General features: G+C 37.5%; 2 protein-coding genes across 3 annotated transcripts in view; one reads left to right on the top strand and one right to left on the bottom strand.

Moving 5' to 3' along the window:
• Positions 1–12,797, top strand: part of LOC115420639 (RNA polymerase II elongation factor ELL) — a 29,122-nt gene extending 16,325 nt beyond the window's left edge. The window contains exons 4-12 of the mRNA XM_030136037.1: positions 322–476; positions 2,873–3,114; positions 3,845–3,969; positions 5,133–5,247; positions 5,503–5,959; positions 7,567–7,630; positions 8,112–8,283; positions 8,387–8,431; positions 10,330–12,797. Of these exons, the coding sequence (XP_029991897.1) occupies positions 322–476; positions 2,873–3,114; positions 3,845–3,969; positions 5,133–5,247; positions 5,503–5,959; positions 7,567–7,630; positions 8,112–8,283; positions 8,387–8,431; positions 10,330–10,440 (1,486 nt within the window). The 3' untranslated portion in view covers positions 10,441–12,797. The remainder of the gene's footprint in view (positions 1–321; positions 477–2,872; positions 3,115–3,844; positions 3,970–5,132; positions 5,248–5,502; positions 5,960–7,566; positions 7,631–8,111; positions 8,284–8,386; positions 8,432–10,329) is intronic.
• A 297-nt stretch (positions 12,798–13,094) lies between these two features.
• On the bottom strand, positions 13,095–24,765 carry pex11a (peroxisomal biogenesis factor 11 alpha). Of its 2 annotated transcripts, XR_003935576.1 has the most exons (4): positions 24,640–24,765; positions 24,437–24,552; positions 13,744–14,916; positions 13,095–13,703 (listed from the first exon to the last, which is right to left on the bottom strand). XR_003935576.1 is itself a non-coding variant. In XM_030136038.1 (3 exons), exons 1-3 carry the CDS (start codon positions 24,693–24,695, stop codon positions 14,348–14,350), a joined length of 741 nt encoding a protein of 246 aa, XP_029991898.1. In that variant the 5' UTR covers positions 24,696–24,765; the 3' UTR covers positions 13,095–14,347. The 2 variants fall into 2 exon arrangements, 1 of the variants encoding a protein (XP_029991898.1); XM_030136038.1 differs by having other exon boundaries at positions 13,095–14,916.
• Positions 24,766–25,762: the final 997 nt, after the last annotated feature.

Genomic DNA, 25,762 nt, shown 5'->3' with positions numbered 1-25,762 from the left:
TAACTGCGAACAGAGAGGTAGTGTTTTGTCTTTGCCAGGTAAAAGGGTTGGTTCAAGGGTTACATTAGAACAGCTTTATTTGTTCTGCATCCTCGAGTAGTTTTCTAATCTTACAAGTACTCATTTGTGTTTCACAGTGAAACGTAATAAATACGGATTGGAATTTGCATTTAGAAACAAGCCACCAAAGGAGTTATGTGTGTGTGTTGGACAACACCACATATCACTGTACTGTTGTTCCAGTGTGTATCTTTGACAAATGTTTCATGAGCTGAGCCAGAGAATTTGTAAACTTAAACTAAATATTCTGTTCTTCTCCAGGGAGGGCAGGGATCTCCTGGAGGGCAAGGGCAGCATTCAGGACAAGATCACGGTTTGTGCAACAGATGACTCCTACCAGACAACCCGGGAGCGGATGTCTCAGGTGGAGAAGGACATCTGGAGCCGCTCAGCAATTGAGATCAAACCTGGGCCAAGTAAGCATTTGCCCAATATCAGTATCTTCATTCTGTTGTACATGGAAGCCTTCAAGCATGTTCGGATCAAGGACAGATAACCAGAGAGTTTTCATGTTCCCAGAAAGCTTCTAAACCATTGCTTCTCACTATTTCATCCTGCAGATAATTGCCATATGGTGTGGAAGTTATCACATAATTGATCAAAGTGCTGTGTTGCAATTATTCATGCAAGAGAGATGCCTCTCTTTCTTGTAATTTTCCTTTCATTTTGACCAGATTGCTCAGGCAGTGTGCCAGCTTGCCTGCCGGCACCATTAATGTGATTGAGTTTGCCAGAAGTATGCGCTAACAAGTCTCACGCTGATGAAGTTTTGCCTAAAAATGTAATTACACTGAGTTGAATTTAATGCCTTTCACTTGATAAAATATTTCTAAATATCATCTAAACACAAGGCCACAGTAAGCCTCAAGCGCTCTGTCTGTCATGAGGACCTCCTCCTTGTAATTAATTCTCCATATTCACCCCCGTCTCCCTGCATAAGCTATGATTTTTAACGTCGGTGTCCATTAAATTGACCATGTTCCATCTTTATGGAGCTCATTTATAAATGATCCAGTCATGCAGCCTCATGGCGTTTAGAAGCCCCACGTGAATTTAAAAGCTTGTATAGATCATATGTCATGAATAGAAACAGTGTGCTGACCATCACCACAACATAAAGAATAGAATAATTGCTGCATTTGGCAATTTCTCCACATTTTATGCAGTGCTTTGCAGAGTAGTGTCAGGCTTTTCCAAAATAAATGTGACATACCTGACACGTCTAATAAATGCTGGAAAAGCCAGGATCAAGTCTGATTAAAAACATTCAGCTAAAGGATATTCCATTTTAGTTTAACATGACATTTCAAGCAGATATTTGAACACTCCTGGACACTGAAAGTGAAATAAATGGCTTATGGATGACATTATGTGCCATGTGCAGTGGAAAGCACACAGTTGTTTTGTGGTGACTGACTGTCTTTTTATGGTACAGTAATGCTATACTCATCCAAAAAATGTCCATATACCAACTCCAAATTATAGCTTTCTGAGAAGAAAAATGTCCACAATTTAGATAATAATGTATGATTTAAAGTTCAGCTGCATCCAGAAGGGAAAGAAGCACAGACAAAAAAGAAACTGACATTTGTGCACACCTGGAGTTATGAAAGTCATGACATCACTCATATTTTGTTTTAGTATTTCAGATCATATTTTTCTGTACCTTCACAAACAGGTGTGATTTATATTTTTCCCTCTATACTTTTTTAAAATTGTTGTAGTAAATGCATACAACACTGTATGAATTAGAGCTTATTATCTAAAGTGAGACATCATTGTCATTGCTAGAGGGATAATTCCACAGACTTGCCACGATAGACTTTAAACTTCCCTCAAGCGACTTTAATAAACAATGGTTCTAGTTGCTGCCTGTTTAAAATGTAGCAGTACTGGTTGTTTCAGTGCAGGAAGGATATTTGCATGAGGCGATGTTGAAACAAGTACCTGCAAGACTGTTGCAATTTTGCAAAGCAGATTTAAAGAGACTCCTTCTGAGTCCTTCACTGAACACTGCCAATAACAAAATTACATAGAGCTTAGCTTTAAACCAAAACTTGAATCTGAATCACTTGCAGAGGAAAATGTCTTGTTCACCATATGACAGTCTACCATGTGGTCCGCTGTGAAAGGGCCGTCAGTCTCCGACCTACAGCAACCTCCAAAGTATGGCTTAAACTAGTAATGAGATTACGGTCTGCAGATATCTATAAGCATTGCCTGCCTGGGTTCAACTGAATTAGTGCTGCTACAGGAAGAAAGGCCTTCTGTGTTGGTTCCTTTAGTTTCCATGCTCCTCTGTTTACTCAGCAGCAGGCTAACCCTACTGTCAACCCTTTCACCGTTTTCCACTTGCAGCAACACAGAACAGCCTATGAGCACTGTACGTGGTTCAGGGGGTATTTATGTATGTAAATAACTTTTTCAGATTGGGTTGAAAGTGCAACACATGCTCTATCTATTGGTTTGCATACAAGTGATTGCATGACAATAGAAAGATAACCTGAAGATAAAATGTATTAGGTTGTCCATCATGTGCAAGCCTGTCTTTGTGTAACTGGCTCCACTGGCTGGTCTATAGCAGGATAGTGTCAACATATATGAATCTTTTTTATCAGATCAGTTACAATCTCTTTCAATGCTCTTTTTCATTTTTGTGTAGAGTACTTACTGTGCAGCCATTCAAAAACAGCTTGAGATTACTGCTATGATAACATCATGTTTCACTGCCAATGACCAAAGCTGCTGGCCCTTATCTGTCCCAAATGTCAAGTTAAAACTCTGCTGTCTGTCCCTTTTGTTTTGATCTCAGGTAAGTGCGTGAAGGTCCAGAGGAAGCAGGGTCTGGTATCAGGCTCAGATAGCAGCAACAAGCACTCCCCCAGCAACAAGAGGAGCCTGGTTCCTAGCCCTGTAGCACACCGGCCCTTGAGGGATCGCATCATTCATCTCCTGGCCTTAAAGGCCTACAGGAAACCTGAGCTGCTACTGTGGTTGGAGAGGGAGCGAGCCAGTCCAAAGGACAAGGCCGACCTGACCTCAGTACTGGATGAGGTGAGACATCTGGCACATTGCTATGAAAACACATTGTCGACTAATGATGAAATACTGTCAACCACTGCAGGTAAACAAAAATAATGTGGTGTCGTTGTGGTTTTTCTATGACTAATCTTATCCTGTGATTAGTGCACATGTATAAAAGGGCCTTTACAAGTTTAGCTTTTTGCACTAAAAGGACTGAAATGACAAAAATGGTTCTCGTACTTGCTGTTTTGCTAATAATACTAACAAACAGAGAAGAGCTGCACAGCTAAAACCTCGATCTAAAAAGGTTATGTCAGTAAGTTTATTTCTGGCATATTTCCTGTGTTCACAATGTTTGAGTGTCCCACTGCAATCATCAAGTGGAGACTGCTGCTGCTGGTAGCTGTAATTAGGGCTGTGCTTTAATTATCTTTGGAGGAGAAGATTGTGTTTTGACAGGAGAGGGGTGGGGTGTCTCCAGCTGGGATCTGACTACTTTCAGAATTGAAAGTGGCTGGTTTGGATAGATTTATATCAGGAGGATTATGTTGTGTAAGGGCAGGGTTAAACTGTTTACCATGAAAAAAAATAAACCCAGCGCACCACGGAAAGCTCATGTTTTATTTAGACTGGAGCTACAGCATAGCAGGTTAACACAGTTTGATAGTTTTATGACCTCAGATGGCCTCTTTTTCTGAGAACTGTATTATTCTGTCATCTTCCGGCTGATTTATTAACACTGGGCACAACCCTCTTTCAGGTTGGCAAGCTGAATCTTAAAGACCATAGCTATTCTTTGAAAGATGAGCTCTATAGACACGTCCACAGAGACTGGCCTGGCTATTCAGAAGAGGAGAAGCAACTCATCCATAGGCTATTGATCAGGTGGGTGGAATTTATTCTAATGTTTTTTTCCATTTTTGTGCTGCGTCAACAGAACTTAACTGGGAAATGTACAACACTTTGGCAGATAATGCAGAAAAAACAACGGGATTGATGCGTTTTGTCAGTGCTGGCGTTAATACAGAAAGGCCACTGAATTAATGTAGAAGTCTGCTGTGATCATGTTGAAAGGGGAGCTTCTAAATGACTACTTCTCTGCACTGATGAATCTCTTAATGGACACATCAAAGCAGAGGAAAATATTCCCTGTACTGTGTTGCCAAGTAGCATTAGCATGGAAGGTTCAGAGTAGCACGACTGAGCTTTTCAGGGTGAGCTTCCTCCTTCGTACATTTCCTCTGCCTGCCAGTAAACATGCTGGCCATGTGCTTCATGTGCATTTTGGAAAAAAAAAGTGCAAGTCCTGCTGGCTGATTGCACAACCCCCTACGTTTACCACTTCTGATAAGTGTAAAAAGCCTACAATTGAAGTAATCAAACTGTGATAACAATGAGACTGCCTGTAAATACTGTCATGCTCTGTTTTTTTTCACCTACTTTATTCTTTTGCTGGGGGTCTTTCAGTGCAGGCTGTCCCACTACTGTCATGTAAATGCTAAATTTGTTGAGAACTTCTCCTTCCCGGAGTACATGACTAAGACGGTAGCATGAGTCTGGGGGGGCGGGGGGGGGGGGGGGGGGGGGGGGGGGGGGGACTGTTTGAGGAAGGAGCTGTAGGAAGCAGATTAACAGAGAAGAGGGTTTGGTCCTGCAGAGTTTAAATCTGCTGCTATTGTTCTGTTCACTGGACTGTGTTCAATCAATTGGGCTGCCTCCTGATTGTATCACCAGAGACACAAAACAAAGCATGCCATAAAAACATGTAGAAAAAAAACTTTGATAAAAATTAAATTAAAGATCGAGAGCTTGACTTTGTAAGACGACTGCTTCTTCAGTGGAAAAGCATCCACCTCGGACTTCTCCTCAGAAGGCGTGTCATGACAGTAAATGAAAGTTGCTCATCCATTTACTCATCATAAATCTGCCAAAGTAAGCTTTTATGACCTACATACTGTTGCTTCCTGTTTTTGCTTTACAGTCCATTTACCTCACAGAATTAAGACAAACTGTCCAGCTGAAGGTGATGTGTTCTTAATCTTTTTCAGGAAACTTCAGCCACTCCACAGTAGCCAGTTGAAGAGTCCCCAGTCCAACCATTCATTCCATAAAACTCCTGGGGACTCTCCGTCACAGCTCAGTCCTGCCAAGAATCTCTCAGCGGTAATTATTCACCTTGAATGAATGCATTTCCCCACTGCGTTTTTCTGTAGGAGTCAGAACAGATAAGGAATTTCATTATGACAATTCTGATGTATTAGCAATTAAACTGAGGAGCCATGAGATGAAATGCATTTCAGAGTGAAATATGTATTGTTCTGCATGCCACAAGGATTCCTAATATACTTAACTTGAACTCTTGTGCTAAAAGCATTAAAAGAAATTAATCACTGTTTGTGTTTTTTTTTTTTTTTCTAGAAACGGCCATTAATTTCTGATCCACCCAACTGTCAAACCCCTAAAAAACAAAGACTATTAGACCCCTGTTTGCCTCAGCAGTCGCCCTCTCGTGGAGACTACAGCACAAACGACGCTCGTAGCTCCTCAGGTCACAGAAACATTAGTGCACAGATTAAAACAGAGTTTGACAAAACCAACAATCATCTCCACTCAAGCCCAAACGGTCTATACTCGCCACACAAGCACAGCGGGTCAACTCCTGTTCCCAAAGTGGAGAGGACAGGGCCGGCTCCCTCTGCCCCCAGCCCCAGGCCCCCCCACCCTGAAACCCCCCTTTGCACTGACCAGCAGCTCGCTAACGGCCAACATAAAAAGAAACGGTCCAAAAAGCACAAAGACAAGGAACGAGAGAGATTAAAACCAGACTGGATAGAGACCAGTCCGGACCTGAAGCAGAACCAAGAAAATCTCAAAGGTAAAAGGCTTTAAATCTGTTAAACCATCTTATCTGTCAGTTTTTGTTACACTTGAGGAATGTTATTGTGCTGTCATGAATGTGATGAAAAAATGAGTTGGAACCAAGATATTATCCACTTTTAACTGGCAAAGAGTCTTGAAGTTTTAGTTCTGAGACTTGTTGCTGGAAGCTAAAGAATGATTCACATATTTAGAGAATTCAAAGTGTTGAGTCACAATTATTACATTACTGCCTTATCCTCATGAGACCCTGCTATGAGTCGTTCTGTCCAAGAGTTTCACAGCCTTATTTAACCCATAAAGACCGAAACACCCACCATTGCCCAAAAGCATCTATTGATCTAAAATGTTTAATACCTGTTGATCCAGTAATCCTATCAATACATGTAAATAATTAGTGTAAAAGGCAGTTTGTCATCTTTTTATGGTCATCAGATATGACCCATTTGGACATTCAGAGGCTTCGTTGTTACCGTGGAAACACCGTCAATTTCTACAACCACCAGTAAAACCCACAGAGTTTGAAAAATGACAGTGGATGGACAGACTTGTTTTTATGTTCAGTTATTGCAACCATTGCTGAAAATATGACTTTTTCATCAGTTTTCTCTGTTTTGATATAATAACCTTTGAATTTACTCTGAGGTTTAATGAACATCTGCATGATCAGTGAATTAAATATAGAAAAATACATGATTTACATTGAAAAAACTCAAAATAAAGAGGATAATATTACAATACATGGTGAAAAGTCACTTAAGAAAGGTTAAATATAGAAAAAAAATCATTTGTGAACTGCCACAAAAGTAGCACTTGGGTCTTTATGGTTTAAAAAAAAAGGAAGCTGTCCACTGCAAAGGACATTCATTGAAAAGAATTTAAAATGTATTTGAAGAATAATTGTAAATTTTTTCACTCAAGACAGTTTATTTATTAAGCTTGTGCTGTCCTGGGTCAGGTTAGGCGGTTATTGCAAATATTTAAGATAGTCATATTTATTTTGCATAGTCTCCATTCATCCTCATAAAACATTTTGATAAATGTAACAAAAATGCCATATTTTAACATTATTCCATATTGTTTTACAGTGTTTTTCTATTGGTACATTTTAATACAGTTGTGTCTGAAATCTTTTGTTTCATTTGTGTATTTCAGTATTAGGCTTCACATCCTGAAATTCTTGTTTATATCAGATGTTTCTAGTGCAGTTTTTGTTTATATTTTAAATTACTAGTAGATGTATATAATATGGGTGGTGTCAAATGTGCAGAGAAGTATGACAATGCAACTTAGATTTCCTTGTGGTGACAGTGGTAGTGCTGAGGGCTGTAACTCTTTCCGTGGCCTCAGTCGTCTCTCTGTGCGGTCTATTCTGTTGATGATTGACTGTGGAACAGCTGGGTGACCTACGGTCGAGCGAGTCAGCGGGCAGCGCTGCCTCCTACTCTGTGCTGCTGACGTCACCACCTGCTTTGGATCAGATCTCTTATCACAGACAATGATAAATGCTTCCATCAGCCTTGATAAGTCGTGGGCTTTATCATATTTGCATTAGCGGGCTGCTTTAACCTTTTATTTTGGTTTGTGTGCTTTTCCTATTTACAGACCACAGGGGAGAGAATACGCCTGTTGATCGAACCACAGCAGAGGAGCTGCCGGACTATTTAATGTAAGATCAAATGCATTTGGTTGTAGCGTTTTTCCTGATGGGATTTATGATTGAACGATAAATTCCCCAAAAAACAGAACATCAGTAGGTCCTTGTGAGTTGTTATCGACATCATCAGTCACTGAGGAGTTTTGGTTTCAGATGAACCCACTGTTGGTAAAGAAGTATCCCACTAGTCCCAACAGAATTAGGTTGAGCTCCAAAACATTGATACAAATAGAGGGAAGTAAAGCTCATGTCTAAACGAACTGTCACAGAGCTTCACAAGAGAATGGCTTTGAAAACAAATGAGCTTATGCCTTACAATTATACATCTGGTCAACACATCTTACTGTTAAATCAGTGACGTGTCAGACCTTTCACTCCACCGTTCTGCACTGCCACCTACTGGAAGGATTAGGTTACAAACAGTGCTTCCTGATGCTATTCTTTTCTGGTCCTAGAGAACTGTTTTTTACGAGTTTTATGTGTCTTCCTACAGAAAATACAGCACTATAACAGCACTGGAGCAACGTCAGCAGTACAAAGACGACTTCTGCGCTGAGTACGATGAATACCGGGCTCTTCATGACCGCATCGGGGCTATTACAGAGATGTTTGTTCAGTTGGGCTCAAAGATCAACACTCTCTCCCCAGGAACACAGGAGTACAAGGTACTGTCTGCACCAGCAGCCTGGCCTGTCCCACTTCCAGTTAAAGATTAAAAACAGCTGATTCATGAATCACTAACATCTTTTTTTATTCTCTTCTCTGCAGCTTATGGAGGACCAAATACTGCAGAAGTACCGCAAGTACAAGAAAGTAAGACCTATTTTAGTTTGATATTTAACTTTTTCAAGGTGTATGATTAGGATTATAATGAGGGAAATCTGTAGTCAAAATGCATATACTAGAGGGAACATCTTGAGGTTTCTGTGTCTAGTGTGTTACTTAAGCACAACTTCATTGGTTCATACATGGTCCAAATGTAACACCACCTTAAAATGGATCATCTGTGACCTGGTGAATGTTATTATTATTATTATTATCATTATTATTATTATTATTATTATTATTATTATTATTATTATTATTATTGTTATTATAACCTTTATTTAACCAGGAAAAAAAGCTCATTGAGATTAAAAATCTCTTTTTCAAGAGTGTCCTGGCCAAGACAGCAGCAGTAGTAGAAGTTACACAAAATGGAAATTATACCTGTACATCTACACTAATATACATAAACACAATGAAAGTCAGTACTAAAAAACAAACTTAAAACTGTTAAGAACATAGATATAAAACGTCACCATTATTTTAAAAGGTACTAAAAGTATAACAATGTTCCTTAAAAGCGTCTCAAAGCCAAACCCAATTCAAACAATTAGAAAAAACATCTACACCCACATTTGTCCTTTTCCCATTCATTTAAAATGACTTTGAATGTATTAAAGGAGACCATGTTAAAAGGTGTTTAAAGACATACAATGTTTTGGAAATTACCTGGCACAGATATAAAATATGGTAAATGTTAGAAAACAATTTAAAAAAAATTGCTGGTCAGCTCATAAAATTTTATTTTATACCATATTGTGCAAAAATCTTAGGCCACCATTAGGTTTGTTGGTTTAGTGAAGTTCTAATGACCACACATATGCATTTCCCAGTCTCTGTATTAAGACACAATCTGGATATATGTGAAGAACAGTCATGGAAAAAATTATAAGACCACCCTTGTTTTCTTCAGTTTCTTGTTCATTTTAGCTAGCGCCTGGTACAACTAAAGGTACATTTGTTTGGACAAATATAATGATAACAAAAGCAGCTCATAAGGGTTTAATTTCAGAGCTGATATTTAACCATTTTCCATGTTTTCTTGATAATAACCAAAATCACTTAAGTTCTTACATAATAGCTATGACATTGTACTGCCAAAAACAGTGCTTTTAGGGCATTCCATGTTTTCTTTTCTGTCTGTTTTAGTCACATGATACACACAAGAGTTAGTACTTGATTGCATAACCATTGTTTTTGATTACTTTTGATCTACTAATTTTTTTCCGCGACTGTATGTACAGCAGTAAAAACAAAACTTTCTGTGAAAAAAAACACCTTCTATAAACCAGTGATAATATTTAGTGTGACCTCCTTTTACACTTAATGCGTCTTTAACCCTTACTTCAGACAATATGAGATTTATTGCATTACACCAGGTTTCATTCAACACATGTCAGATGTTTCTGTTTGTACTGCTTCTTGCCATAGGCTCAGGGGTCACACTAAATACTGACCTTAACCTTTATAACCCATTTAGTTCAGGTTTTTTGTGTCTTTCAGGGGGTGCACATATTTCCTTTATTTTCTTGTCATATGTGAAGAAAAGAGAGTGAGAAATGAATATGTCTGATCATTTCAACCCTGCAAAAACAACAAACTTGGAGGTGGCCGAAGACCTTATAACATACTCATAAATCATTTACTAGAAGGAAATCACTTAAGAAAGGCGAAATCTACAGAAAAAGTAATTTGGGAAGTGCCACAAAAGTAGCACTGGGTCTTTATGGGTTAAAGCAAATATTATATAGCACTTTAAATCTGCCTTAAATAACAAGGATCCATGAAAAAAGTAAAAATATTACAATATTTCTGTATGAGGCCCCTCTTTTTTTATTCTGATGCCTTACTGAAAACTCATTTGTTCGTCCTTTCTTTTCTTTCAGAAGTTTCCTGGTTATCGGGAAGAAAAGAAGCGATGCGAGTACCTGCACCAGAAACTGTCCCATATCAAAGGCCTGATCACAAATTACGACCGAACGCAGGAACTCTCCTAGTAATTGGCCTCTACCCTGAGCGGGGTGTGTTATGAATGGACCAAAAGACTACTAATGGACCCCAAAGACTGCCCAGCTGGGTCCTGAAGTCACTGAAGTACTACTCACTTTACTCCTCCCAGCATCGATGGAATCGAGGAGCGAGGCTGAGACCACCGACTCGTGATCAAACGTCGCCCTTTGACATCTTGGATTCCACCGGTGATTATTGCTGTAAAGGCTGGATACGGACGTAACGCGATGAGATGGTAGTGAAAAGAAAGTGAAAGCCAAATGAATTTGAAACGCAGAATAGATGTGATCCTTCCTGCCTATATCAAATTTATTCTATCCTTTATTTTGTCACAACTAAAAAGCATTGATTTGTTAGAAATATTAAATTGATGGTACAATCATTCTTAGAGCAAAACAAATGCTACTAAAGTCTTTATATTTAACACACATAGGAGTTTTTAATAGGTTCCAATGAAGTCAAAAGTTGACCATTTCAATCATATCAATAATAATTTAAAAATAAAACACTATGAGTGACACGACCTGTGTTCAGGACGTCAGTGGGAGTTTATCACGTAGCTTCCTTCCATTGCCCTGCTTCATTTCTAAGAAATGTTGGAATACAACAAAACCACACCTGCCAGTACTGTTATACTGGTTTCAAATATTTCACACACATGTAGCCTACCGTGAATTGCCTTTTCATTACGTGATGAAACAAACATTATCAACTTACGCTTCTCTCAAGTCTGGTTACACAGTGCATACAGTACAGTAATCATGCTGTATTTTTGCTTGATTAATAAAACATAATCACTCTACATGCAGTTTTAAAAGCTTACAGGGTATTTATTTTGGTGATCGATGTTCACCTGCTTTGATTTACTATTATTTTACTTTTTTGGATGATGTCTTGATGGTGTTTAATTTGGGATTTGGTTGAATGATCCACTTAATAGGATGTGGAACTTTCCGCTGAATGTGACAGATATGCCTTTATCAAATCGGACTGTATTTGTATTTTCGTAGCCCCGTCAACATGGGGTTAATGGCACTGTGGCTCCATCACTCAAACCACTTTGGTTCTGGATTGGTTCTGGTGGGAGGCGGCCTCACTTTAGAATTTCTGTACCACAGCAGGTACACGTCTATATAACCACAACATGTCATTTTTCCTCACCTTAATTAACTGTGGCCTATTAAGTAGGGAATAATGGTCAGTTTTCAGTGTTTCTGGACATTTGCATCTGTAGCGCAACTCATATAAACACTGTTTAAATTGGGAGAATGAAGCTAATATTTGCCTTAACATGTATGTCAGACATTTCCAAAATTCTGATACCCATGCTCTGAAATGTTTGTGGTTTAACCTGCACAGTTCAAAGCATTCTCAGACAGCTAGTTTATATGTTTTAGTTTAAAGGAAGATTCAGTTCTTGGATACCTGTGCAGCAGTTTTCTGTGTTGTTTTTCTTTACGTGCATTGGATTCAGCTTTTGTTTCAACTGTGTTTTATCTCACTGTGCAGCAATTGAATTCAGTTTGTAACTCTACCAAACACCACTATCAAAAGTAAGAGCTCTGCAGAACTCTACGGATAATGTGAATCACTTGTGCTGATTTCTCAGTGTGAGTGATCAACGGGCTTACTGTCACATATTTAGCAGCTTTTGTATTGAAGTTTTTAATGGGTATTCTGGGATGTGTGAAGGATTCAAGCAACAGTTGCTCCATCTTGGCACATACACACATCTCAACAAAAGAAATATTTATTAAAGTCCAGTTTGAAGCAGTAATATCAAAATATATTATTCTGGCTGTTTGGGTGTCTGCATCTGATATAGCTTTTTTTTCAGGGTTTGTATTTTTTTGTATGCCCTTAAATGTGCCGATGAATCTGAATAACCTAAAACCTGTTTTGGTACTGGATCTGGAAATCAATGGTGCATAGGTTATTTGTCTTAAAGAGCACATGGCCTGCTGAGATATACAAAATAATGTATTTCTGTTTCACAATGCAAAAGGTACTTCTAAATTATGGCAATATCTACAAAAATATTGAGACCGTAAGACTATGGGTGTGATAATAGTTGATCAACTGTACAATAGATATGTAACTGTACTAACTGCATTACATCAGTGATGCTCCTCTGCCAATATATCAGTAAATAACTGTTGTATGAAAAAGATAATCATGCCATTCCTGTGATTTTCTTTCTTTTTGTTAATGGTCTGTTCAAGTGCTAACCATGGTTTTCTTCAACTGTTGCAGAAGCTAACTACTGTCGGTGCCTTCCCATCTAGAAAGTAGAGTCACTCTATGTGTAACTATCATTGGTATTCTGGGAAAAAAGAAGAAAAAACGCAAGTTGATATCAGATGCCTTGTTAAATTAAGTGTATGAACATTGTCAGTATATCACAATCACTTTATTTCAGTCATAAAAATGAAGCATTTTAAAAATGCAGTTTTCCAGAACACAAGTTGTGGTTCTAATTTTAGGGTTTTGTTATTTTTACTTCTAGCCCAGCAAACTCTTTCCACAAATGTCTTACAGTTTCATTTATTTGGATTGCTGGTACTGGAAAAAACATGCCTCGAAATGTGAAATTAAATCTTTTGTCATTACATTCGATCTTCCTAGGAGAACAAAGTTGTTGTTTTTTTATTTATTGCTTTATATGTATTTGTTCTTTCATGGAATTCATCTTTGCATAATTTTTCAAAGCAAAACTCAAACAGTGCGGTGAAAGGGAAATGGAATATATTTTTGCAATTTTTGATGATGGATGCTTTGTCACAATGTCGTCCTCTTGAGAGAAGCTTTCACAAAATGTGTTGATGTCTCAGTAAAATTGAAAAAAATAAAACTCTTTTCAATTCAAACATAATTGTTGTGTTTGTGTGTGATGCGTTTCCTCAAGAGGGCAGTGTTGTCCTACTGTTAAACGGTGCCACAACTGTTGGTCATCACCTTAAAACACAAACGCATTTTTCCAAACCACTTTTATAAATTCTGTTTATTAGCTGTTAATCAGAGACAGTGAAGAGTCACATGTAGCAAACATTGTGCAACATATAATCTCACTCTACACATCAAGTCATGAGCAGCTTACAGGAAAAATGTTCCACACATTTATTAAAAAAGTCCTTTTATATTCATTATTTAAGTACACATTTCCTCATAAAAGTAGTTACCGCAATTTGCATAGTTGTTTTTTTTTTTCTTTTCAGTGCAGGATTTAATTTAATCATTTCTTTACACTTTTCTTTAACATGTAGAATAATCTGCAGCCTGTAAATGCAGACTATGACTCCAATAATGTAATTAAATAAATAACATGTAAGTAACCCTACCCTGTTTTTGGCTCCCTTTATGAGCATGTTTCCCCATAAGAGGCAGTTTATCAGCTCTGTCTTTGAGGTAAAGGTTTAGCAATATCTTATCACAAAAACACAGCACAGAAAGGTTTATTGCAGAGGATTTAGGATGGCAACGCCACCTAAAATAACCTGACACAGAAAGGTAGGCGTAAAATGAGCCGAAGTTTGTCCATGAGGAGCTCTTACTTTTCAAGTAAAACGCTGCTGGTGTCAGGTTTTGAGGAATGCTCATAGGTTTAGCTGTAACCTTTTCAAGTATTATCAATATGTAAAATACAAAACCTTGATTTGGCCCTTTTTAACCCATGAATTCGTTCCCATTAGTCAGCTCGTTCCAGTCAGTTCATTAGTTGTTAATCTGCAAGGTGTTCAGTTAGTGCAGGGTTTGTGCAAAGCTACAGATATAAATGTCAGGTTAAACAGATGTGTATTTGATGCACTGGTTTATCTTTTTGTGCATCATCATCTGCCATCATTGTAGCTCCAGTGAGATGAGGCTAAAAACCTGAATGTTTCTTTTAGGTTTTTATCAAGGTTTAATTTTTAACTTGGGTTGTGCAAGAGTTATAATCCCGATGAGTGACGATAACAGGCCACAAAACCCAACCACTCCCGCATTTGACTGATACATACCCAACTTGTCTAATGGAATGAAAAGATCACATATGTTTTTCAGTGTGTCCAGTGTAGCAGCGGGGTGGGATTTTAGACTCTCTAAAAGCAGGAAGACGAAGGCATCCAGCTGAGGGACGACAGCCTCGGCTACTTCAGGACTCTCATTGAGATGCGCGTCCATTTTCCTTTTAAACTGTTTGTCTTTCGCTTTCTGTCGCATTAATTGGGAAATGACATAAGCATCTCTGGTCAGATTCATAATGAGGGAGAGAAAGTAGAAGCGTGAGGCGTTCAGGCTCCAGCGTTCCTTGTCGATATCACGGATAAGGCCCACGTTTCTGGCCCAAAGTACATTGTCGCAGATAAAGTAGAGAGCTCGGTTGACGTTGGCCACAGTGAGACACAGGCACAGCACCGGGTCAGAGAGTTGCATGGTTCGCTTAGCAGCATCAATGGAATTTACTGTGTTTCCCAGTCTGAACACTGACAAAAGAGGGAGAACAAAGGCGTATTAGCACAATTATCAACTTGACTTGAAATGTTAGATTAACATTTTATCATAGCCGTCTTATTTGGGATTCTCATACAGTTTTATAGACAAAAAAAACCAAAAAACTCTTCCACAAATTTATACAATGTCCATGACCATTCACACTAACAGCCATGTCCTTTAGACCAGAAAATTAAACCGTGACCTTTTTCATTCTCTAAATCACAGGTGTCAAACATGTGGCTCGGGGGCCAAATCCGGCCCGCCAAAGGGTCCAGTCCGGCCCTTAGGATGAATTTGTGAAATGCTAAAATTCCACTAATATATTAACAATCCTTTTAGTTCAGGTTCCATATTCGAACCAATTCAATCTCAAATGGGTCAGATCAGTAAAATACAACCCAATAACCTATAAATACTCATAACTCCAAGTTTTTCTCTTTGTAAATGTAAATATTTTTATGTATTTACACTAAAACTAAGTATAATTTTACCAAAAAAAATGTAAACAACCTGAAATGTCTTGAGATGTAAGTGCAATTTTAACAATATTCCACCTGTGACTAAATGTTTTGTGTATTTGTAGACCTACTGTGATCTACAAGTTATATATTATGTACATGTGGAAATGATAAACTAAAGCATGATATTGTTAAAATTACACTTATTTTTTCAGTTTGTTCATGCTATTCACAATGTTTGAAAGGATTGTTTGTAGATGTAAACATTTTCATAATGTTATTTTACTTTTTTCCCCTTTAAAACATAGAGAAAAGTTTGGAGTTGACATTATTTATATAGAATTATGTTATTATTTTACTGGTTCGGCCCACTTCAGATCAAAGTTAGCTGAATGTGGCTCCTGAACTGCAAAGAGTTTGACACCCTTGCTCTAAATGTTAGTTAATTTCGTATTCATATCATTATCACTTCAAATCCTCACAATTAAACTAAATATTGGGTATCCTCAAAGGACCGTGATTATAACAAACATCCAAAATTATGCAAAATGCAGTGTAAAATAACGGCAAAAACGAACCAAGAAACCTTGAGGTCTCATGCATTTTTAAAAATGCTCTTCAGTGTCCTTGTCTAGATTTCCCAGGCTTGCTCTCTAACCCCTGTGGAAAAACGTGGGCTTAAGAGTCAATTTTTCAGTGAGAATATGGAAAAGCCCACCCTGGAATTAATTCATTTTACTGCTTGTAAAGTAATGTACTGGCTTTCTCTCAGTGTTTGACTTTGAAATCCACCTGTCTGAATTTGTGTGACCTGGATTTTACAAGGTTTTATTAAAGACATTCTGTAGCCGTGGCCGCATTTTCACACTTACTCTGAAATCGTTTCTAGTTCATCTTCTGTTCTAATTCTCCTCAGATCTGCTTTCAGCAAAATGTGAGGAGCCTTTATTCCTAAAAATTACATTCCATAACCAGTCTAAAATGTTAGATGATTTTACATAATTTCAGGGGTTTTCCAGCTTTTATGTGGTAACCCTGTAACCGTTACAGTTCAACCCTGAGCTATAACTGTAGGTAATTTATCCGAGGCTCCTTCTTATTCCTTTGTTATGAAAAACCTTACTCCTCTGTACACTTGCATCTGACAAAGCAATTTTCAACATCTGGGCTCCAGTTAAATTATTATACAATCACTTCATCACAATTACTTGAGTGAACTGCAATTACTTTACATAATCATTTTCATTGACCTGTATAAAAAGAGCTGCATGAAACAGAAATGAAATTTTAATAACTATACCACATTCTTTTCCACTGTTCGTGATCTTTTAATAATGTCAACTTGTTTCTTCATCTTCTTCTGCAAATGTTTCTTTCTACCTTAAAAGAGTGATATTGTGACATTCTGGTAGACTAAAGTCACAGGAGACACTATTTTGGTGGCACTTTTTCAGGCCCCAATAACCTGCACAACTACGAGAAGGCAGTTTTATTTACCTTCTTTTTCTTTTCCAAACACATATGTAAAACTGCACATAACCTATGGCAGCAACACAGACCGTTCAGTCATGGTGTTGAACTGAAACATTCCCTCCACCCAGTTAACTGAGCTACTCTCACCAACAGGCAGAACATGAGCCATGTAACTACATAACACATAACAGCAACTTCCTTTTAACACATATTTATAATTTGCGCAGTCACATAACTCAATACCACTGTAAACAATACACTATACCTATACACTATATACACACAATACAATATTTTGTTTTTTTAAATGGAATTATGCATTTTAAAACATTTCCCTGGGTCTACATAAACTGTAAATGCTATGCTTGGGTCTGAATTCTTCATTTATTAAACTCAACAGGTCCATCTTCAACACTATTTCTGAGTAATGACACCAGAAAGGTTGTTTTGAGCGCTGGCCCTTTAAATGCACATGAGCCACTTCAGGCCCCGTCCCCTCCAGGTTGTTGGCTGTGCTGCTCTGTCCTATTCAGCCAATTGTGTTCATTCATACAACCAATAGCTGAACATTTTAGGTAACTGGCTCGAAGTTTGGACATTTTTTTCAGTTTTTACTCCAACTGCTGCTGACAAACAATTATGGTGTACTCAGAGAAATGTTCGTTGGAAGTCTTGACCTTATATGTGCAACTATCGTGATGTAACTAGTTATAGACGTAACAAATTAAGCAGGAATTAAAACAGGTTTTAGAAAATCCACTCGATTTTTGCCAAAATGAATACAAAGATGGCTTTGCTGTACCTGGAGGGTATTGAATTCTTCATTAATTCAACTCCACAGGTCCATCTTCAACCCTATTTCTGAGTAATAACACCAGAAAGGTCGTTTTGAGCGCTGGCCCTTTAAATGCACATGAGCCACTTCATGCCCCACCCCCCTCCAGGTTGTTGGCTGTGTTGCTCTGTCCAGTTCAACCAACAACTGAACATTTTAAGTAATCAGCTCAAAGTTTGGACATATTTTCAGTTTTTACTACAACCGCTGCTGCCGACAAACAATTATGTCGTACTCAGAGAAATGTTCATGGGAAGTCTTGACCTTATATGTGCAAATGTTGTGATGTAACTAGTTATAGACGTAACAAATTAAGAAGGAATTAAAACAGGTTGTAGAAATTCACATTGATTTTTGCCAAAATGAATATAAAGATAGTTTTGCAGCACCTGGAGAGCTCAAATTCAAACTTTTTGAACCATTAGTGTCCACAAATACACAAATAATGCATTCAGGTATGTGCACCCATTGTCTTCCTTCTTCTCATAAGCACATGTGTGTGTTATTGGACTTATTACTTTCCTGCTGCAGCTGTCTCCTCTCTATCCAAATCTAATGTAGAGTCTGGGGCGATATGGCTAAAAGATCGTACAACAATGTTTTGAGGTAGAACCCCAATCCACAATCTGAGTCACAATTTTATAACCTATAACAAAATGTAGACAACAAAACATTTTTTTTAATCCTCTATTTTTCCTCTGGTTTCTGGAGGTTAGGCTGTGACTGACAGCTTTTTATTGTTGTCTGACTAGAAACTTTTTTTTTTTTTCATTATTCTGGACTGACATTATTACAGTATGATACCATATAGCCTACATTACTGTCTCAGTGGGAATATTTGTTTTGGACTCAGTTTGTTTTTCGTTCTGTCTATGTTTTTCTATCTATCTATCTATCTATCTATCTATCTATCTATCTATCTATCTATCTATCTATCTATCTATCTATCTATCTATCTATCTATCTATCTATCTATCTATCTATCTATCTATCCATCCATCCATCCATCCATCCATCCATCCATCCATCCATAACAATGAGTACAACTTCAATCATTAACTGGAAACAATCAAAAAATAAAAACTAATGATGAAAAATAAAAACTGAAGGTGAATAGTTAACGACACAACACTAAAACTATACTACAGTGTTTCCATTAATTACTTTGACTGACGGTATAACTTGTCCTGCCAGTTTTTATTAATCAAATGCATTGTTTGAGCCACTTGAGTCTAAATCATCTGTTGATCAGATTCGGAGCCAGACCTACAGCGGATACAATTCTTCATAATTACCTCTTCTCCACTACATGTTACACAAACTCTGCAAGATGATGTGAACAAATATTTGAACAGGTATCGGTATAAACAGAATAATATGAACTCACTAGCACAGGGGTATTCAAGTCCTCGAGAGCTGGTATCCTGCATGTTTTAGATGTTTCCCTCTTGCAGCACACCTGGAAGCCATTACATCATTATCAGGCTTCTGCAGAGCTCGATGATGAGCTGATCATTAATTGAACCAGGTGTGCTGGAAGAGGGAAAGATGTAAAACATGCAGGATACTGGCCCTCGAAGACCAGATTTGAATACGCCGGCACTAGCATACCGATCTACGTTAGCCAGGTTAAAGCTACAAACCCACAGGTTTTTTTTCTATCAAGTATTGGAATTACACAAAAAAGTGGGCGGTTTAACACAAATGTTAGCGAAGAAGGAATGTTCTGATAGTGCTGTTAGTTTTTTTTTTTTAACAAAACAATCTGTACAGTCCAGCTGAAAAGTAGATCATATGGCAAATTCAAAGATCCACCGTAGAAGATACCATTTCATGTGAAGACACTTTTTCTAACCTTTATGTGGGGCCATGGAGTAGACTACAACAGTCATATAAGGTTAACTTGCTTTATTATACCCAAGCAAAATTGGGCCTCTGCTTTTTACCCATCTCTATACATGCAGCACTTAGCATTAGCATTAGAACATAGCACACAATAGCCCTTTTTACACAGCACTTATATTACGGGAATATTTTGCCTTTATTCCGGAATGGCGTCTGTGTAAATGAAATGGTGGGATCATTTGGTCCCACCTCTGTCACGTCTCTGGAGGTAGTAACAGAGCCATAAAAAAGGTGGGATCATGATTCCGGAACGCTATGTAAAAGGAACACCTCTCGTTCCGCAACCAAGGTGTCGTTTTGATGACGTATTGTGTGTGTGAACCCCGCACTGGGGGGATTTAAAAATGAGTGTTGGCCGAGTACAGTAAAAAAAACATATCAACACAACCAGAAAGATGTCGAACTGGGGAGACGCCAAGATCTGTGAGCTGTTATCACTTCAGGTGGAGGACTCTATTCATGCTAACATTTGTGGAACAGGGAAAGATGGGCCGACTCTGGAGGGGTTAGGAACACCACTATGCTCGGGGTATTTCCGACGCGCAAATTATATGTCACACTTAGGGATGTAACGATTACCGGTATAGCGATAAACCGCGGTAAAATTTCTGAAACCATTTAAATTCTAATTATCGTGATAACTGTGTTCGATTACTGCACTTTAAAAATCAGGGTGATACTGCTCATTTCCTGGAGAAGCAGATCAGCCTAACATGTTTTAAAATCCTCATTCTTTCAGCATATTTTACATTTGTTCATTAAACAGTTCAGGAAAATTTGACTGTGTTTCACTTTCTGTTTGTGTACAATTGTATATATGTGTGACATTGCGAATAATAATTTGATATAGAAAATGGTCAAACCAGTTCCACTATGACCTGTTCAACTACTGTTTTTCCACCCTTAAAAACAGTCAGGAATCAATAGGAGAATTGATAAAGAATTGGATTGGTAAGCAGAATTGACAATGGCATCAATATTGATAAAATCCTTTTAATTCCCACCCCTGGTGCAGATATCTCTTATGGCCATAAGGTTCCATCTTTAATGCACATTTGTATGTTTGATATTTACATGCTAATATTTCAATGTTTCTGCAAGAGAAAGTACATTGTGCATGTTATTTCATTTGTTTTTTTTTCTTCAAAATATTACTTGGTCACATTATTTCAATGTGTGTATTAGTACTTTTTGAACATTTTGAAACCATTTCAACAATACCGCGATAATAATGATAACCGTGATAATTTTGGACACAATAACCGTGATATGAAATTTTCATATCGTTACATCCCTAGTCACACTATACGCTGTGCTGCGTCACCACTCCTTGATTCTAGAATGCAGGTCCACTATGTAAAAGTCCAGCCTTTCTCACCTCTGTTACTCCTTTGGCTTGGCTGTGGAAATCAGCCAATGATGGCAAAAAGGTGGAATCACTATCTCACCTTTCTTCTAGGATCTCTATGTAAAAGTGGTTATTGGAGTAATGAACACAGGGACCAACTCCAGACGTGCATCAGTACCCTGGTCAGGGCACTGGCAGGAGAATTAAACTGTATGTAACTGTTTTTAATGCCGGGGGACACCTGAGGACCCGGAGGAAATGCATGAACAGCCAAACTCAACACAAAATGTTGCTGCTGTGAGGCAGAGTGCTTACCACCATGCCACTGCACCACCCAAAGTCATGTCTGACTGAATCTTCACAGCCATCAGTAATTACAACTGTCAATTTTACTCAACCCTGTACTTGTCTGAAAACCCCTATGGGCAGCCCAAACCTCCTGTTAGAAAGTCGATTAGGCCTACAGCCTGAAAACACTCAACAGAAGGGGGAACAATTCTTATTTTCTTACAAACCACCTGAAAGACAATCAAGGAGTTTCTTCCCATTGTTTTACAAAAAACCGTATCAAGCACCCCGGCTTTAATTATCAGGCTGAAATTCCATCATATATACAGTTCTACTTCCCGGGGGATGATACCGCAATACTGCATTAGCATTAAGAGGGAGAAGGCTTTTACCGCCTGACCTTCCTCTGAGGCAGCACTTCTAACATTCTGTATGGAGATCATGCAGGGAAATGTTATATTCATACAAAGACCTCTAAGTGCTAAAGTTCAAAAAGTTTTTAAAATTCCCCACAGGTTGTAAAATAAAGTTATCTACACATGACCTAACCCCTACTCTAAAGGTTATCAGCAGTACAGCCATAGGTGGAGTACGTTTAAGTGCAAGAACATGGTGCATTCAGGCACACAAGCAATCAGCTCACATTGGGAGAAACTACTTCTACAATCAGCAGCTAACAGAGTGGTACAGTTAATCAAATCACAATATGAGCCTGTGCAGTTATATCATTATAAAAGGCTGCAAAGTAAGGGTCCAATCTTTGTTGCATGGTGATGCTGTGGATTTATTGACACTGAGCAGAGAGTTACAGTTACAGTACATCCAAAATTAAAGTAATGACTAAGCAAATGGACTAGAATTACAATATTACTGAAAATAATCACAATAGGATTTTTTTCACCAAATCAACTACTACTACCTTCTAAAGGACCAAGAGCTCAAAGGAAGTGGACAGATTACACATTTGGACCTGGCCAAGTGAATTAACGGAGTGAGAAAGCACTGTGCAGCAATACTAATCATTCCATATCGGTTTTTAAAAACTAATACAGCAGCAACCATAATAGCTCAAATTGTAGGTCTAAGCAAGTACTTTAACATGCTATTAAGAAATAATAACCAAAAATTTAATAAAAACATGAATTTATCATCATTGACAAAGTCATGGAGTGAGGAAAAATATACAGCAGTTATTCAAGGTTTGGAAAAAAAATACCAAAAAGTGCTGTTCCTAAAGGAAAGTGCAAATATTTAGCATACTACACTTTTCTTAATATATAAGAGTACATTATATCCAAAAATGAAACAGATATAATTTTTTATTTTAGTTTTAAAATACAGTAATTCATAATAATGGAGTGAGAATCTAAAAAAGTAATGGAGTGAGGTGTTTGTTCAGTGTGATGCAACATAATAATAATAATAATAATAATAATAATAATAATAATAATAATAATAATAACAATAACAACAACAATTGATTTTATTAAGATACTGATAAAATTATCAGTCTTTAGCAAAATATGTTTCATTACTATATTTAATACACATGTTTCAGCTGTTCTTTATAATAAATACCTTTCAAAATCATTATAGTGTTTGATTATTGTGAAATATAAGTTCAGACACAGGTATATATTTTGAGCATATTTATTTACACATTGCTACTTACATTCTGAATTTATGCTGTATACATTAATTTACAACCTTAACTGTTCTTAATTTACACTGTATTCTCATATATTTCTTCTTATATATCCAGTTGAAATTCAAATATAAATTACACAAACACAGTTTTAAAAACTAGAGATATATGTCTTTCATGCTGAGTAATCAAGAATACTGTTTTCGAGAAAAAAGAAATTGACTCTGATGTTCACTTTTGCTTGGCCAGGCCCATTTGCCAGCTCGACATTTTGTATTATCCTTTTACTGAGTAAGATCAAGGTGATCTAACACAACTCTGAACCTATGAAACATTTTCAAAAATCAATGTCTTATGAGTATCATTTCATTTGACATTCAGGTTGAATGTTTTGACCATCCAGCTCACGAGTCCCTACTGAATGGTTGTATCTTTTAGTTTTCTTTCAGTCGTAATGTAGGCAGCTGTGTAAATTGGAGTTAATAAAAAAGTGTTTACAGCCATGTCAAGATGCTTTGTGTATGCTGTGCTTTATTGTGGAGGTGAACACTACCCCTGAAATAAAGTCACCTCAACTAAAATCATAATTATTAACAGTTTTGTGAATTTAATCATTAATATCCCCCAGGGAAAACAGTTTTTAAGTAGTTGAATTTTCTAATGCTTTTATACACATTCTTAATTACAGTGCTATGTAATTTGCAATCAATCTAGCCTACATTTTAATTTGTTTTAAAGCTAAATAACTGTGCACTGTGTTTAGTGAAACCCACAGCACACGGTGAAGCATTTGATTCTAGACTGGATGAAGACAGTCCTATCTTATTCAGACAAACTATAAATTGCAGGCTGATTAAATTAAAGATACTTAAACATTGGGTGATTCCACAAATATATTCAACAAGACAAATTAGACATCTCTTTTCTTACTGGTGCTGAAGAATGAACCATCAAGAGCTCTTCATAACCTCACTGATGAAATATTGCATTTAAGCAGCAAAAGAGGGATTTTGAAGGGCAACTGAAAATGCAGACTCCAGATGAATGCATAGAAAACCTTTGTGCATTTATCTCTAGTGAGAATGAAGAGGTGCACTTAGGAAATAAGGTTTATTTTTCACTCTAGATACAAAATCACATCTATAATACAAATGGTAAGTGTGTTAAGTAGGTGGATAATAGCCTGGTATTAATTAAAGTTTGGAACTTGCCTGTTGTGGCTGAGATGAAATAAGAAAAAAAGGAGTTTAGGACTGGGTAGTTCAAGGACGGCCTTCATGACAGGATTAATATGGTTCAAGAAGGCAGTATGAAGCAGTTGCAGACAGTAAAGTGGAATTATTCAGAATCTTAGCAACTGTGCAAGTCATTTATCAAATTTCTGCAGCTATTAGCTAAAACATTAAGCAATACTGAACCCTAGGCTCTTGGGCTGCCATTTTAAAATAGATTATAATTACACTTAGTCTAATTTATTTATGATTTTTACTGAAAAGATACTGAATTTCACACACAATTAAAGAAGTGTTGCTGAGCTACACCAGCTTCACATACTTACATTTTCGTCCAGCGCTCATGTTGGCCTCCAGACTTTTAAGTTTTGCCACAAGGTCCTTTCTTTCCGACTTGTTTCGGAGTAAATAGGAGGATAGGGAACATGCATACTGGGTTGCCCTGAAGTAAGGAAAGAAGTAGCGAAAGTGGAAAAGAGTTGCAAAATATACGACTTATAGGTCAGTAAAATTAGTCAAATGGGCTCACCTGAGAAGACGGTCCCTTCCTTGACTTTGATTAGTGAATTTTACCACCGCGTCCATTCTTAAATGCACCTAGAACAGGTTGTTCTAGTAGCAGCCGAGGCGAAGGAAGGCAGGGCTGGTCCAATTAGAAGACTTCTACTGGTAAGGTTTTAATTAGCTACATTCACTTAAACCGCAAAGAACGGGTGTTTAGCTAAGGTTTCCCTATTACAACGAAGTAAATAAGGACAGCAGTGAAACTTCTTTCTCGTTCACGGCTAAGTTTCCAGTTGGTTTAATACATGAGCTACAGTTAAATATCATGTGTTTCAGCCCGGACACAATTTGGAGACGGACCAAAAGCCGGAGAGGATTCAAGGGAGGACCTCCCACTGTGATAATGTTATTATAAATCTATTAATAGTATATGTGTGGAAATCTGTGGAATGATGTTATTAATTAATCCTTATGATGTATAAATTAATACAATAATAATTCTGGTGGGTATTGCTCATTAGCAAGTGAAAACTATAGAGTTATCCCACATTACAAACAAGTACTGAGAAGTGTGGTAAGAGACAAAATAGATGTTTGGAGCTCAGCTTTCTGAGTTTAACAACTTCTAAATCAGGAATTAAACTTTAGATTTATATGTATGTGCACCTACATGCTTAAAACAACAGGGGGCAATGTGGGATTTGTTAAAAAGTTGGCCAGCTCCAAATTAAATCATTAAGTTTTCTGTTATTGTTGTTGTTGTTGTTTTTAAGTCAGGCTTTACAGTTAGATCTTTTTAGGTATGACTCAGATTTGACTTTCACCAGCCCCATCAAAACTGTCACCAAAACATTTTTTCTCTCCCAACTTAACTTAAACAACTTAAGTTTTGGACTCAAAAATACTAAAAGAAGCTGGCCCACACTTTCTCCTCCAGTCGAGTCAGTTACTACAATGGTCTTCTTACTGAACTTTAAAAAGTTAGCGTCAGAAGGCTGCTGCCAAAGCAAACTGCCAGTAGAGCTCAGATTTCCCCTAAATGTAGACATTTTTGATCCTAGTGGGAAAAATTTGACTTCCTGTGTGAATGATCACACTATATTGAAATAAGTCACACTTTAGTCTTATTGCACTGTTAGTCTTATTGC

Source organism: Sphaeramia orbicularis, chromosome 6, assembly GCF_902148855.1.
Source record: "Sphaeramia orbicularis chromosome 6, fSphaOr1.1, whole genome shotgun sequence".
Lineage (NCBI taxonomy): Eukaryota > Metazoa > Chordata > Actinopteri > Kurtiformes > Apogonidae > Sphaeramia > Sphaeramia orbicularis.
The sequence above is the reverse complement of the archived record's forward strand: the minus strand, read 5'-3'. Positions and strand labels throughout refer to the sequence as shown.

What these genes read in the sequence shown, in the direction of transcription:
- pex11a (XM_030136038.1), bottom strand. Translation starts at nt 24,695, where the DNA reads ATGGACGCGGTGGTAAAATTCACTAATCAAAGTCAAGGAAGGGACCGT. An exon ending in GGAAGGGACCGTCTTCTCAG is followed by an intron (nt 24,553 to 24,639) that starts GTGAGCCCATTT and finishes TCCTTACTTCAG; the next exon opens with GGCAACCCAGTATGCATGTT. An exon ending in CATGAGCGCTGGACGAAAAT is followed by an intron (nt 14,917 to 24,436) that starts GTAAGTATGTGA and finishes CTCTTTTGTCAG; the next exon opens with TGTTCAGACTGGGAAACACA.